The following is a 16,408-nucleotide window of genomic DNA, read 5'->3' as shown; positions in this document are numbered from 1 at the left end:
GCTCCATCCTACCATCCCCCACCTCATTTATCCCATTGAGCGTCTGTTCAGTGAGCAGAAGACTCCTTTCCATGTTGTCAATGGATCTCAGTGTTGCCAGCTGCACATTTAGATCCAGAATCTGGGCTTCCAAATGCACAACGTGCTCACATCTCGCACAGCAGTATGCACCCTCGACCGGCTGATCAAGGACTGCATACATGTGCACTGGATGGCATTAACAATAGTGGAGCACATTTCCTAATGGGGATTGCACCAGACAGAGCCGTTAAATAAAAAAACAAAAAAAAAAAATGCAAAGTATTAATAAAATACAGACAGCAATTCAGTCTGTATTACATACATACAGTGTAGAGATTATAGTGAGGGGGCCATCACACAGTGTTGGCGCCATTAAACAGTTTGAGGGCTACTAAGAGGTCAGTATACTGTGTGGGTGGTACTGTACAGTGAGGGGGCATTATACTGTTTATAGGGGAGCTGTATGGTGGGAGACTTAGGACATTATGAAATGTAAATTGGGCATTTATTGTTATAGGGGAACTCTGGTTACGGTTACTGTAAAAGGGACACACAGGGCATTATAGGTTTCTAGGGGGCATAATGTTGGCACTATTTTCTAGGGCACTTGCTTATGACTTTAGAATATTCTAGAGGTGTGTTTTACCATCTAGAGGCACAATGTTCTAAAGAGCAGGAGCAGTAATAGGAACACATGGCAGCAGTGGCTCAGTATTGGGGTATCAGCAGGATAAGGAGTTTGTGCTGGTTAGGAATAGATGGTGATGGGGCTGGAAATATGAGATGTGAAATGTGTCTTTGTTGTAATCACTGCAGCAGAGTCATAGCTGGAGAAGTTGTCATGTCGGTCTGGGCCAGATGGAAAAGACTGGAAAAGTGAACGATTCCATGAGAAAGAACGTCAGCAGTAAGCCATCATCCATAACTGTGCTGTAATCTCTTATATGTTTTGCATGACAGATATTTACCATGGACCATATGGCGGTAATATCTATGTTGGTCTTTGTACAGAGCTTATTTTCAGCAACAGTGCTGCCATTTACTGAGGTTCTCGTACATACACTATTAGCTTGCGTCACAGAGTTGTAATCAAGGTTACCTGCTTAGGGGCCCACTCAGAAGTATTCTGCGAATAATATGTATTACCATTATGGCTACTGGGTATATGTAAAGTGGTGGTGTTGCCATTTGACACCATTTTAAACTTTTTGCAAAGAAATTGAAAATGTGAAATTATTTTCAGGATCAGATCTATTTGAACAAAAGGCACCAATGTGAGAAAACCTTTATTTATTAAAAAATATGTTTACTTTTTAAAGGCATTTACAAAAGCTAATATTTCAGCAACATTTACAATCCTCAAACTTAACTGGAACATTAAAAATAAAATAAACAAGATACGACAAACAATTATATTGCAGAATATATTACAATGACAACAAGTTTTAGATTATTGTCTAAGACGATAAAAGGCGCTATATGATTTGGCATGTCAGACACCTGAATGCTTAGGTCCATGTCTAATGGAAGTTTATCTCCATCTTCTGTACTACATCACCGCTTTTTTCATATGCTGATGTGAAGACCTCATAGATAGCACTGAAAATTGGAAGATGTTTGTGCGTCTCGTTCTCCATTCAGAACGGAAAAGTATTGGTAATTTTATTGTTTTGTTAAGGGTCCATGCTCAGGTCTTTGTTTACCATAAACCATAAAATGGAAGTGTAAGAACTTGCCATAAAGGGAACATTGTCCATGACCAGAAGGAGCCTTCTCATAAATTCTACGGGACTGTATGGAAAAAAACCTTGTGAGCCTGTGTATGAAATTGGAGGTACGCAAGGTAAAATAAGGGATCATAGACCACGGATGGCTTATAGACCCATACAACAAATACTCCTTCATTCAGATGTATAATACATGTGAGTGTATATGAGGCCTCCGTTTAAATGAATACCCCACTGTGTATAGCTATCTGGAGAATAGCGTTCATTCTTAAAACAGTTCTGTATTCACTATGGCATTAGAAAAACTGTGAAACCATTTGTAAGTCACTTAGATTTGGCTTTGAAATGATTGATTTTGTAGCTGGAAACCAAATGATGGTATTTAACATTTTATACAAAAAAAGTAAAGTGCACATTTCCACTCATTTTCTGTATAAAGATATCACTTTGCTATAAATACATTAAATATAATAGAAATACCATATTACAAATGGCTATGCCTTTTGGTTTGGTAACTTCAAAAAATTTAAAAAATTGATGGTGTTAATGTGCATTGTACGGGGTATATTACCAAAAAGTAAAAATATTCCCCATTGGAGGACTGATACTCATCAGTATGACATACACTGTATGGCCATATAAAATAAACAGTCAATATATATCCATACACACAGTAAAGGTAGTTTCTAGACCAAACTAGTCTCATGTGATAGAAAAAGTCTGGTCCGGCCACAATGCCAAGAGTAGCTAATCTTCAGGCAGTCAGACTTTTCTTGCTCCGCAGCAACAGAGTCCAGCTTTGAGCAGGGTTTCTTCATTTAACAACCAAATGTAGAAAAAAAATGTTTTATAAATAATTCTAACTCAGTGAGCGACTTGAGAATTTACTAGAGCATGGTAGGCGCCTTGTTTGGCCAACAACTGTGGATGAGTTCCTTGTTCAATCACCCGTCCGTTCTGAATTACCGCTATGATATCAGCATTTTGTACTGTGGTGAGCCTGTGAGCAATCACTACACATGTCCTTCCTTTTCTGGCATCATCCAAAGCTTTCTGGACAATCTGCAAAAATTAAAAGAAGATTAGATTTTTTTTCTAACTGCTGTTTTGCCAAAATAACATAAAAATTAGCCTAGGAGATTCAACTAGACAACTGATCAAACATCTGATCTATATAGATGACGGGTCATGGCTGTAGAAGGCATAAGTCAAACCTGATGGTCTGAAATGTCCTACTGGTTGTCTGGCTGGGTTCTTATTAAGCTGAACAAAATTGTCAAGTTTTATCAGATATCCCTCAGGGCTGGAATCATCCAACAATTATCTAATCAGATCATGCAGAATACTGGTAATGGCCACTTTCACAAGTCAATAATACACACACATCAGTATTTGGAAGCCAAAACCAAGAGTGTTGTCAATCTTTTTATTGTATTTTAGCTCTGTGGTTCAATTCATTATTTTGTTCATTATTTTGAAGCCAAAAACGTTACAGGACCCTGGTCGAAAGCGTCAGACCAAAGCACCAAGAACCTCCTACTAAATGCAGCATGCCAGCATTATGTTGCAGAATGACACACACATGAGGTTGCAGGTTTTACTAAACAGAAGAGGCATCAGGGTTGCCAAAGGTGGTAGTCAATGGCCAACGGATGCTGAACACTAAAAACCTCCTACTAACGTTGCCATGGGCCAGTGTTCTGCAACTTTTTGCTCAACTCTAATAGCTGCATGTAATAAAGAGAAAGAAATTAATTTATCACTAGAAGTTTTAAAAATAGTACAGTGTACAGCACTAGTATGGTCATAAAAAAAAATACAGAACCTTAGATTCCATCACAAGTGGCCTTTGGTTTCATTGTACGCCATATCATGCAATACATAAAGGCCTCTTACGTATGGAAGTCATAGTGTTGGCAGGAAGCGTATAGCCATGCAGGTTAGCCAAAATATCAAGTGAGCCCTATTTGTTTTATCATAAGTTAATCTCATTCTTTGGAAATTTCATTTGAATGCATTATGAGTACGCCAATGAACAAATGTCATCAGCAAGTGACAAGGCACAAAATATTGATGCTGGATATAAAGTGCTGCCATCAATCCATTATACATAACCAAATTAGAACAATTTATGTTTGTGTCAGTCAGGTAATTGCGACAAATAAGCAGAGAGCAGAAATTTACCTTTTCACTTTCTGTGTCAAGCGCAGATGTTGCTTCATCCAGTAGTAAAACTTTAGGTTTTCTAATTAATGCCCGAGCAATGGCAATTCTCTGTTTTTGTCCTCCGGAAAGCTGAGCTCCTTTATCGCCCACCCGCGTCATATATTTCTAAGAGAATGTGATATTAATGACACAATTATTAGTACGTTTACACTTTAGATTACGATCTTCGATTTATATAATTTTGCACTGTAGGCACCGTGCTGCGGCTCTACAGGAGCCTTGTATTAAAGAATGGATTTTTTTTTTTTCATTTCTGTAACTCATCAATTTAATAAACTCACACTTTGCAATTTACGTTACAAAGAACTGAGTATTTATGTAAAGGAAAAATCTTATTGTTTACGGCATGTTGCCCATGTTACCGGTCACCACTGCCATCTAGCAGAGGTTTCTGAACATGCACAGTGTTCTTTCCAATACAATTTGCAATCGCTGCTCTGAAGCTGGCCAGGTCAATGGAGCATACTTAGCGCCTGATCCCAGCCAGCTTCAGTGCCATTGTTCTTTGCCTCTGCATCATACAGTTCAGGCCAGCGATGAACAATACCGCTGGTCCAAGCTGTCATTTAAGTAGGAGCGCACTGTATCCCAGCATCCAGGAATCTGAGAGACTGGGGAGTGGTGCATGCATAAAAAAAGTCATGGGACAAATGTTTAAGAGGGAATAATTTACAGCAATGTATAGCCACATGTCCAGATATAAATACACATGGCCAAACACAAAGGTACTAACGAATAAATCAGTGTGTGCAAGTGCCAGATTAACATTTTAACAGCAATAAGCAAAGGCAAATTGCATCAGGCCACATGCCTACTCTTGTGATGCAGAAGTGAAGGAGTATGCACATTTTTGTTTTGTTTTTTTGTAAGAGAGTTAACAAAAGGAATATTGCCAGGGACAAAAAGATTACGGTGCAGAGGGTGCGAGCGGGATGGTGGAGGGCCGCCAAAGTCACCTGGATGTGTGTCCTTGGTTGCACATTTAGGTGAAATGTATTGCGGTGCAGAGACCCACAGAATCCCTTTCTATGTGCCGGCCAGAGACTGGCAGAAGAGGGCTGCTTGCCAATGATGTCATGCGCTGCCCATACTCGCATGCCGAAGTCAGCCACCGGCTCTTGAGCCAGCTATAGTAGAGGACTCCATGCGGTATGAGAGCAAAGGAAGGGGAGTAGAATTGCGGGGGTTTTTTTGTTTGTTTTTTAATGAGATGGAGAAGAAAGGTAGGGCCCAGAATTATACCAGAATGGGGGGCATTATACCAGGAACTGGCAGACCATAGGAGAAAAATGATATAGCATGTGGCCCAGGATGGAGGAGATTACTGCAAGAAGGAGGGGAAGAGGTGAACAAGTATGTCTTTATAGGATCTAGAATGATACAGGGGTTCATACATCAGACCAACATGCAGGTGAGGGCCCAAGTCCAAATTTTGCACTGGGGCCTATTGGACTCCAGTTACGCCACTGAGAATTGTTCACTCCCTTGTCAAACATCTGATATTAGACCTTGCAACGTCAGATATTTTATACATTTCATGTTACTTCAAGAAATATTTACAGTTTTTGGTTTTAAGATCCCATTGGTTGACCATCATTTTTTTGTACTCACATCAGGGAGGTTGTCTATGAACGTGTGAATATTTGCAGCTTTTGCAGCTTCAACAATTTCTTCATGAGTTACTTGTCTGTCAAGATCTCCATACTGAATGTTTTCTTCTATGCTGCAGTCAAACAACATGGGCTCCTGAGATACAATTCCCATTTGAGACCTCAACCATTTCAGATTCAGCTTCTTTGTGTCTTTTCCATCTGCAAACTGTAATTGGAGGATCGGAATGAGTAATAAAACAATAAGCTAGACCTTATACATGGTACAAATGTAAAGTTTACTATGACATAATGTACAGATGTTGTCATGTTACTTTGTTACTTGACAAAGGGTTATGTGTACTTCCATCTAGTACAGATCATGCGGTATGAATATTAATATCCCTGTTGAGACAAGGATAGAACCGTAACTGCATTTTGGATTTTGGCTACTAGAAATGAGCAGATTAGGAAAAATTTGAATTTCCTTGTTTACAATCACATTTCCTGAGAAAATCCATACAGAGACATTTTCCACAAATTTAAAGTCCATTATTACGCTCTGGGGTCTATATGGACTAAAAAACATAGCACGTAAAGAATAAAAATTGCTATACTCCACTCTCCAGCCCCTCCACTCCTCAACACATCTTCAGATTGTTGCCACTCATTCTGAAGTTTCCTGGCCCTCTCACGCTGGGTCAAGACTTACCGCTTTGAAGAGGCCTGTCAGGCTTCTGTGCAATTGCATGGATTTAAGTGTTTCTGCGTGTTTTTTTTCCGCAGCATGTGCACTGCGGATTTTGTTTTCCATACGTTTACATGGTACTGCACCATGCATGGAAAACTGCTGCGAATCCGCAGCGTCGGATCCGCAGCCAAATCCGCAACGTGTGCACATACCCTTGCACGGTCTACAAGTCTCCTTACACTTACACAAACTACGCACTTTCCACAAACATTATCCCTTAGACATCGTCAGAGGCTTCTCACCCAGTCAATTCAGTCCTCCTGCTTTAAACTGATGAGGGCAAATGTCCAGAAACACGTGTCAGCAAATCGAGTTTTTAATTTGGCTTCTTATCCCAAATCATGTGACAAAGCTCCTTAAAGGTTGATACTGACTTTTCAGATTGCTACATCCCTTCAACTAGAGTCAATGTCTTTTTCCTCTCTGAATAGTCCATTTCCATATTTAAATATGCAGAGCAGCACTGCATGGTCTATGAATCTCTTTACATTGACTTGGCACTCTCCAAAAAGGAGAAATGTTACCTCTTAAACCCCTTATTAATATCCCTTCAATTCAACTTTGCTAATTCCAAAAAACCTGGGGATGGCAAAACCACAAATACCTCCTACACCTCTCGAAATGTAATAGAGGGCACCATATACCATAAGTCTTAATCCATAATGGAACCGCGGCTCCCGCTTTGGTAAACTGAGCTTGCTCATGCATTACATAGCTGGCCATTCATTTATCATACTACATTCCCCTGCAGCCAGCAACAAAAAAGGAGTTACAGGATATTGTTTTACTACATCACATCATCTCTGGCAGAAATTACCTGCATAGCACCTAAATGATGTATGCTAGCATCTAGGAGCAGGGCTCGTTCTTACCAACTGCATTAGATTGATGCCAACGTAATAAAAGCATAAACCAGTGTAAATATGCTAAGTACATTAACAAAGCAATAAATATAGAAAGGGGACTATATAAACTGAATGAGCCAATAAGAATTTTATAGAGCATATTACAATTTACTGACAAATACAAATGTCTGATTAACGCGCAAATCCGCACAACTAGGAAAGCACGATTAGACTAATTTTGTAAATTTCCAGAGCCCATTTTAAAGTGTGATGAGACTGTTCAAGCAGTAATAAAAAAAAAAACATGTCAAAATTGCATTTTTCCTATCACTGTAATTAGGGATTTGCACATTAACCACCTATCAGTAAATTAGGCATCGGCATGTTAAATAGTGTCGTTTATGGGACGAGCTTATGGTACCATGTAATCAGAATTTAAAGGTTTGCAGATTTAGCATCTATGCATCGTGGCTGCCATTTACACCTGAGCTCTCGACTCATTCAGGTAAGCGGACATTATGACTAGAAGATCCACAATTTAGATTTTTGGACACAAATTGAATCCTATTAGAAAGGAGCCTGCTAAATACAATACTGAATACAAACTATATATAGTAGGATTTGCATGTGAAAATGAATCAGAACTGGCTTAAATTGTGGATTTAGTCCTTGATTTTTTGCAATGGTGGATGGGGACTAGTGTGTGTGTAGGGGGGCGTGGGACTCGGTATCTTGCTCAATGTAATTACAGGGTAATTATAAACTGGGTTTGCTTTGCCAAAATATAGCTACATACTTATTAAAAGCATATTTCAGACTTTTCTGACTTCAGAACATTGTGTGGGCGAGAAACACATCAGACACTGAAAATAACATGCAGTTAAAATAAAAATGCCTGCAGGGCGCTCCTAAAGCAATACTAAAATGGCAGCTGTCCCGGAGGAAACAATATCTGAGCACTAGATATGTTGGCGGTAATAAAAAGTTACGATAGCGAGACACTTAAGAGACTTTTACATATCTTACCACTGTGCCTGTCACTGGATCATAAAACCTCTCCAATAACTGAACAGAGGTACTTTTCCCACACCCACTGCTGCCAACTAGGGCAAGCGTTTGCCCTTTGGAAACTTTTATATTAAGTCCCTGAAGAACTTGCACTTTTGGTCTTGTTGGATATACAAATTTGATATCTTGGAATTCAAGGTTTCCTTCAAATCCATTCTGCAACAAAAGATAATAAATATTGGTAACATAGAAACAATTTGTATAAATTAAAGAATACATATAGTATATTTAAAGAGGACTCATCGGATTCATGCTGCCTTAACCACCAGTCGGGCATGTCCATGGTCGGATTCTGCCTGCCCTGATCCAGTTGACCACCGATGGGTCTCTCCCTCTGTGTGCACAGAAGAAATCTGTCAAAGGGATTTGGGCCATAAGAAGCCACCAGGACATGCCTCAGACCAGTCAGGCTAGATTGAAAAGCCAGCCAGTGACTAAAACTGTGCTGCGTTTCAGTGAGCCTGATTTAGAGTAAAACAACATACCTGGCTACAATTATGCAGTCAATGTCTGATTCATGTTGCCAGGCTGATGTTTGGGACAGATATTGATTCCCCATCCTCAGGATAGTCATCAATATCAGATCTGTGAGCATCAGACACCCAGCACCCTCATTATTAGGGCTCATTCACATGTCAGAATTTTCCATGTATGATAAAAAAAAGGACTGATTGTGATCAGAGTTTCATCCATTTTTCCTCTCCACGTTCTTCACTCTGACAGTCTGTGAAAATTAGACAACACTCAGACATTGACTTGCATGGCCAATTTCAATCTGACCCTCGAATCAAAATTAGACCTGTCTCCACATAGCCTATGGGGCCTCTCACATGGCCATCAGTGATACAAGTGCTATTCATGAAAAAGATCGCACTCGGACTTGAAAATTAGATGTCTGAATTAGTATGCCACAGCTCCGGCCACTGTATAAAGGCCGAACTCAGGAACGGCAACTTAACCCTTGTTGAAGTGAGAAATATAATCAATAATGTAACATAGGCATAAATTGTCCATATCTACAAGGCAAAAAATCCTAAAACTGACCCTCAACTGGTAGAAAAATTAGTCGTTACCAAAAATATAATAGGACTTAATGTACTCCATTGGCCACAGCAAACATAGTAAAATGGTGTCATCCCACCATAGTAAATTTTCACCATTTACTGTAGCTGTGGACACTCCAAATCAATAACTAGGTCCACTCACGAGTAGACTGCAGATCTGTAGACTACGGCAGTGGCCACTAAGCGGTGTGAGGGAGCAGCGGTGTTCTGCTCCGTTCATCACTTCCATCCAGCTTTTTGCCAGCGCTGCAGACAGCTGTTTGGAGGGGTGCTAGGTATCATTTAAAAAAACATGTATTTTGAGCTAAAAATTATTTTTTTAGTTGAGTTTAATTACAAAGTTTCCACCATTTGGCTTTTACAGGCTCTGTGTTTCCCTGCACAATGCTGGCTGCTGAATGAGTTAACTAGTTAAGAGTTAGTTCTGATGGAGAGTTTTTAGCTCTTTCATCTGTCTTTTTGTGCTCCTTTCAGCAAATTTATGTCAACATCAATAGTTAATCTCAACTATTACATTTAAAAAACTCCACACAATTGTATCCTCTTTACTAATAATCTTACCGGTTTTTCACCATCTTCACAATAACTATCAATTGCTGGTTTCCTTTCCAGGAGTTGCATGATGCGCTGGCCTGATACCCTGGCTTTTCCAAAGTCAGGAGCAAGAGATGTGGACTGTCCAACATTCATAGCGGCAAAAATGATTGCAGAGAATACACTGAAAAAAAAAGACAATATAAAAATAAGCTCTCTTATGGAAAAATGATGGTTACCAAGTAATTATCTTGTAAGAGGAAGGCAGCGAGTTTCGCGCTAGTACATAAAGATAAAGCATGCGAGTCTAGGCTGTAAACACCCCGTCAGCGGTTGTGTATTCAGATAGTAAGAGACTTCTGAGCGAATACTGCATTGTGCTCAATTCACTGCGAAGACTGCAACAAAATAAACCAATTAAGCTAAATTAGGCAAAAGTACCCTGCAGAATATGAAGATGAATAGCATTAATGGAGCGTCCTTCTATTAGATCAAATGGGATGAAATGTTCAAACAGATGCAAACCGTATCGTAAGTTCTGTAGGGTCCTGCCTCTATATGTCTATGTATTGGTGTAAGTATGTATCTAATGTATATATACACTACACATAAGAGAGTCACATCTATAGCAACACTGTCAGCAGAATACATTGATCATTTTAAAAAAGTTCTATAAAATAGGTGACAAAATAAAGTACATTTTCCCCAGAAAAGCGCCACTTAATTCCATGGACCGTGTCTACTAAAACTCAGCACCTTATGAAAATTAGTATCTGCTGGAATGCCAGACACAATCTATGTCCGTGACACGGATTCTCAGTGGCGGAATAAATGAATCCTTATTTTTTATCTGTATAATGTGGTTTTAAAAAGGAGTTAGCCGACGCGGCGGTGCTCAATTCTACATATGAAGTGATCTGTGGCAATGAGGCCACAACCCACACACTAAAGAGGAGCAGATCAGGCAAAAATACAAATTTGCCTGCTCTCTGCTAATCGAACTTTTCTGAAAAATCAAAATACAGGGAGACGTTATTCTCCCTGTATTTAATGTCCTTTATTGTACTCTAGGGTTTCCCCAAACCTCAGCGCATAATAAATGTAAGGTCTAAAAATACTTATACGCACATCCTCACTGCTCACCTTTCCAGCTATTCCCTGCACAGTGTCCAGTCGTCTGCACCTCTATCATTTCTCCAGTCTTGTGCTCACTCTAGGCCAGGACTTGAATTTGCAAGTAGGGCCCCGGAGCAGGCACAATGTTTTCTGGGGTCTGCTCTCAGGCAAAAACCAAGGCCTAGAGTGAACACCTTGCTCGAAATGTGGCACATTGGAGGACCAGACGGCGGGCCGGTGCAGCCAGAAAGAAGAGTATTGTTTTTGTCCCCCCTCTCTTTCTTATTTTTATCCTTTTTCTGGCCCACTACTATTCAGTAAGATGGTAGCCGCACCTGTCTGCCATTTTGCTGAACCTGCTCGAAGTGAAGTAGAAAAAAATAAATAATAATAAATATCTGTAGATATGCAGATCTGATTAGAATTAAATTCCACTTCAATAAAAGTGTGCATCAATACCACAGACCTGCTGAGATGCACGCACAGAATATGGTACAATATGGTACATAGCATTGGTGCTTGCATTTCAGCAGGTGTGTGAGGTTGTAATGTCATCGACACGAATTTGGAAGTAAGTGACGCTACACAACTTCTTTAGCAGTTTCATGTAAAGTTTTTTTTTTTACTTTTTTTATTTTCTCTCTGCATCACGGAGAAATATTAGAAAAGCGTTCTTCTATCCACTGAAGAGCTGTACTTACATGAACACATTTTCAAATTGTGTATAGCAGTGTGCAATCAGCCAGGCTCCGAAACGAAAGACAGCGGCATTCACAAAGTAGTTTATTGACTGGGAAACCGCATAAGTGATGCCATAAAGTGGAGCTTTAGCCAATGAGTCCCTAGTGAAAAATGTCAAGGGGAAAACTTGTTAGTGGTCAGATTTGCAGACCTGATGTTATATGATTATATGTTGTATCCTCATATAATCCGGTTCCATTCATAGGCACATACACATTCAACAGTGCATAGACGCTGGAGGATGAAATCCAGCCACTTCAGTCATTCTTAACATAATGCGCATTGGAAATAAGTGCTACGGCAAAGTATTGAAAATACTGTAACTTGCATATATACAGTATTTTGCCAAATTAAATGTAAGAGATACGAAATAAAGGGAAGGATTTAAGGCTTTACACATATCACAAGCATATCCTTGGTGCATGGATTAACAAATATTATGATCTTGGTAACCAACAGATCTAGAAAAGATGGAGTAGAATCCTCTAGGGAGGAGGCGTCCTTCCAAAGAGGAGTCTAATATATGGCCCGAGAAAAAGAGAAGTCTTCTAAAGTAGTCTTGGAAGTTTTAGTGTATTTGAAGCAATTGCAAACAATGATCGGTACATCATGGCAGATTAATTCTGTAACTTACTTGTAAGGACCTCTTAAACTTTCATTATAGAGATCATAAAATGCCTGTTCTCTTGTCAGGGAAACAACAGTTCTTATATTTTCAACTGCCTCAGTGGAAATCTGTAAGAGACATGGAATCATGTTTACATATGAATGTTGTTAGCATAAGGAAAGTATGATTTTTCCTTTATCATTGCCATGTAGCTCCACTTCTGTCCAGACAGACATGCAACTGCTGCAACCAATCGTATGTCTGAATGGATAGAACTTGGTGTTTGTTAACTGATGGGAGACCTGGGCAGAATTGGAAGAGGAGCGATGGGGAAATGGTAAGGTCAGTATTTGTGATGAGCGAACAGCTTCAGATAACGCCTTATCCGAATAGCTATAGCACTTATCGAATAGCTGCATCGGGAACCTGGATCGCTCTCTATAATCAGCTTTTCGGCGCTTCATGTTTCGCGGCGGTGTGACAGTCACAATACATGCATGGAGAGCCGGTGTTGTGACCGTCACACAGCCGCGACACATGCAGCTGATGCCATATATGGTGCCACGAAAAATAAATCCTGCTTAAGACCAGTGGTACCTGCTTAGGAGGGCACAAGTGGACTCGACTCACGATGGGTAAGCAGACTTTATTTTTCATGGCTACATACATTACTCATGCACAGGATATATACTCAATTTATTTGCATTGTCCACTAGCTTGATGCTGCCTATATTCACTCTGTAGTGATCTTTTCGGTCCTGCCCCCTCAAGTCATACTTTGACCTCTAATCCCTCCTTTGCCTACATTCATGTCCCCTCCACAGTTCTCTAGTTGTCGTTATGTACTTTTTGCTTGACATGGTTTTGATGTGATGACTTAATAACGTTTACCTGATCTGAATTACCCTTTGGTGGATCCATGTTTACTCCGTTTTGCTTCTAGCTTACCATATTATTGGGAGTATTCCACTATAGTAATTATATCTTTGTTATATTTTTGGGAGAGCTGTACTTTAATATGCTCTCGGCCTCAATACATATATTGTGTTTTTTTATTATTGTTTCATTCAATTATGTGGGTGTATAGGTCCATTTCTGATGTGAAACCAATACACTAAATGAGGTGTGATAGTTGGGACCCTTTTACAGATTCTGCATTGGCGCCCAGGGAATTTGAGTAAATCCTCTACCAATTTGTATTTCTATGCGCAATAATAATGTAGTGTGAATACAAGTAGAGCATTTAAGGAGTTTATGCAGAACTATGCCTCCATTACATCCGGGCGTAGTAAGCACTTTTTACAGCAGTGGCTTCTACCTAATTACCATTGACAGTTCATATATAATGCATTTTAGAAGAAATGGTGTAAGTTTGCTGCAGACAGATCTTCTATTGTATAAACATTTATTTCTGAAGAAAAGTCTGTAAGAATGAAACAGAATGTTTTACCCAGAGGACATAGTGAGTGACCACACTGTTTAATGAATGCTTGTACTTTTTGGAGAACGGCAATTACTTATTGTTATGATTATGGATTATCCAATCCATCATTTATGACAACAGAATTGCTGCAGATTGGATCAGCAGGTTTAGGTCTTATGGGAGTGAAAATATCTGGTGTGCGGAGAATATTTAGTAAGTATCAGATGTAATTGGACTGTTGTATAAAAGGTACATTGAGAACTATCTTAAAGGGAATCTATCAGCAGGATTTCACGCTCCAAATTATTTATATGTGCGTGTAGATTTTTTAATGACAAGTCCAGCAATACCTTTACATGGACAGTCCATTCCCCCGGTGACTGAGAAATTAACATTTGAATTGATAGGCAAATAGCTAGGGTAAATCTGAAGCCTCCATCACTCCAGCACTATTACCCTCCCAGCATAGCCTCATCCAGCTTGACTTCATGGAAAGAGTGGTCAGTCAAGCAGGAAGTAGGCAGCAGAGCTGGACCTGGAAAAGAGCTGGAGTGGCAGAGGCTTCAGAAATAGCTCTTCAGACTCATTTCCATATCAATTTAAATGCTGATTTCAGTAACGGAGGAACAGACTGGAATTGTAAAGATATTGCTGGACTTGTATTTGAGAAAATTACATGTGCATATAAATCATTTGAGGTTGAAATCCAGCTGACAGATTCCCTTATAAAAAAAACGCATGCAAGCTGTTTTTGCCCATCTTCAGTTCCAAGTACCATTTCCTTAACATCCTTTTTTGTTACTTTTTCCCTCCTTTCACAAAATCCCATCAGCATGACATTAAGGGTATGTTAAACAGAAAAATATGTGTTCTTAATTATGCTCTCTTAATAATAGCATACAGGCTGCCGATTATACCCAATAATATTATAAATATATAGCAAGCAAAACCTGAGCAAGTAGTGAGGTCCACTTGACAATTCATCAATTTCTGGACTCAGCAATCTTCTGCAGTCTACCTTGGTGTGACCACTAAAGCCAGTGTATTTTTTTTAGTGGACATGAGTTGGAGACAGAACATCACCACTACAGCCCTACAAATAGATGGTGGAGGGTCCAGATCAGCCCTTCAGTCTCCCGCAGTAGTAACTCTTCTCAGCTGATTATCTATTGAAGGAGGCTGTTGGAAAGGTCTGGTCACTAGGGTTGAGCGAAACGGATCGTTCATTTTCAAAAGTCGCCGACTTTTGGTAAAGTCGGGTTTCATGAAACCCGACCCGATCCCTGTGTGGGGTCGGCCATGCCATTTTTTCAGCCAATGAAGGAGCGTGGGCAGAGTGATGACATAGATTTTAGGGGCGTGGACGCCTATCGTCATCTTGTCGCTTGTGCGCTGTAGCGATTTGAAATGTGTAACACCAGCTTTTCGAGAGAGAGAGAGAGAGACAGAGACAGAGAGAGAGAGAGAGAAAAAAAAAATTCCCATTGACTTTGCATTGGGTTTCGTGTTTCGGTCGATCTCCGACTTTTCGCCATAATCGGCCGATTTCACTCGACTCGACTTTAGAGATAGTCGGGTTTCGCGAAACCTGACTCGACCCTAAAAAAGTAAAAGTCGCTCAACCCTACTGGTCACTGCTCCTCCACCAGAAGCCATTGTATGGACTGAAATGATGGTCAGTGTGTGAGGAAAGCTGCACTAACAAGAGAAAATGGCTGACCCGTTTAAGCTGTAAAGAGCGTACATATTTTAGAAGAAATGTTTAAAAATAATTTTTCAGAAGATATATATTACACAACACTCTCACTATTTAAGGCATTTCTCATAAGTCAATTCTTTACTATATTGACCAGTCTGTGCAGGTGGAACCTGAATTCAATTATTATAACTTTTGTTTAATATGTGAGCTGACATTTTTACTAGCCATTTACTGGGACTGTGCAGTATTTAGATGCAGAACTTCTCTCCCACATCAACCAATCAGCAGTAAAATTTTATGTTGGTGTAAAAATGTGAGCACATGTGCAATTATGGTATTGATTTCTCAGGTTAAGCCCATGTTGAGAGCAGACCTCATCCTATCATTGCCAAACATCCTGTTCCTTTAAATAATAAATTAGACTGTCTTTTGAAGATTCATATTGAGATACTGATCTATTTAATTTCAACCCTTTCCTTTATATTTAACAGATATAATAAAGAGAAAGTGTGTTCCAAAATGAAGCAATTTCCCATGCGTCACATGCTGCCGGTTTACAAATTCGTCAAATGTTTCCCAGTTTCCCTAATGAAATGTAGCCTTTTGTCCTGAAAGCATATTTTATGACCCTCATAAATTTCCATCTTAAACTCTCCAGGTGTTTGATTATTTAATTAATCTCCAAATCTTTTGCACACAAGATAGAAAATGAGTTGAAGTGGCCAAATCTATCACATTTTGACAATTAAACAGACTTACTCTTCCAGCTTGTTCTAAAGCCTTTTGATCCTTTGATGCATGGCCAGCCATTGATTTCATTCTAATAAAATTTGCACCAATCAAAAAGGGAATACAAGCCAAAATAAGCAGCGTTAGCTGCCAGCCGTGAACAAATGCAATTATGATCGCTGCCAGTAAAGTGCACACCGTCATGGTGATCAGTCCAATTCGACTACCAGTGGCCTAGGTAAAGAAAGAGAATAGAGTAAAAATGTTA

General features: G+C 39.6%; 1 protein-coding gene across 1 annotated transcript in view; it reads right to left on the bottom strand.

The window, feature by feature from the left end:
* Nucleotides 1–1,294: 1,294 nt before the first annotated feature.
* The window catches only part of LOC138665710 (ATP-dependent translocase ABCB1-like), a 46,256-nt gene continuing 31,142 nt past the window's right edge, over nt 1,295–16,408 (bottom strand). Inside the window, exons 22-29 of the mRNA XM_069753448.1 lie at nt 16,171–16,374; nt 12,317–12,417; nt 11,643–11,783; nt 9,853–10,009; nt 8,186–8,383; nt 5,586–5,792; nt 3,933–4,079; nt 1,295–2,810 (exon numbers count right to left, since the gene is read on the bottom strand). Of these exons, the coding sequence (XP_069609549.1) occupies nt 2,613–2,810; nt 3,933–4,079; nt 5,586–5,792; nt 8,186–8,383; nt 9,853–10,009; nt 11,643–11,783; nt 12,317–12,417; nt 16,171–16,374 (1,353 nt within the window). The 3' untranslated portion in view covers nt 1,295–2,612. The remainder of the gene's footprint in view (nt 2,811–3,932; nt 4,080–5,585; nt 5,793–8,185; nt 8,384–9,852; nt 10,010–11,642; nt 11,784–12,316; nt 12,418–16,170; nt 16,375–16,408) is intronic.

This window comes from Ranitomeya imitator, chromosome 2 (genome assembly GCF_032444005.1).
Source record: "Ranitomeya imitator isolate aRanImi1 chromosome 2, aRanImi1.pri, whole genome shotgun sequence".
Lineage (NCBI taxonomy): Eukaryota > Metazoa > Chordata > Amphibia > Anura > Dendrobatidae > Ranitomeya > Ranitomeya imitator.
This window is presented reverse-complemented; position numbering and strand designations above follow the sequence as displayed.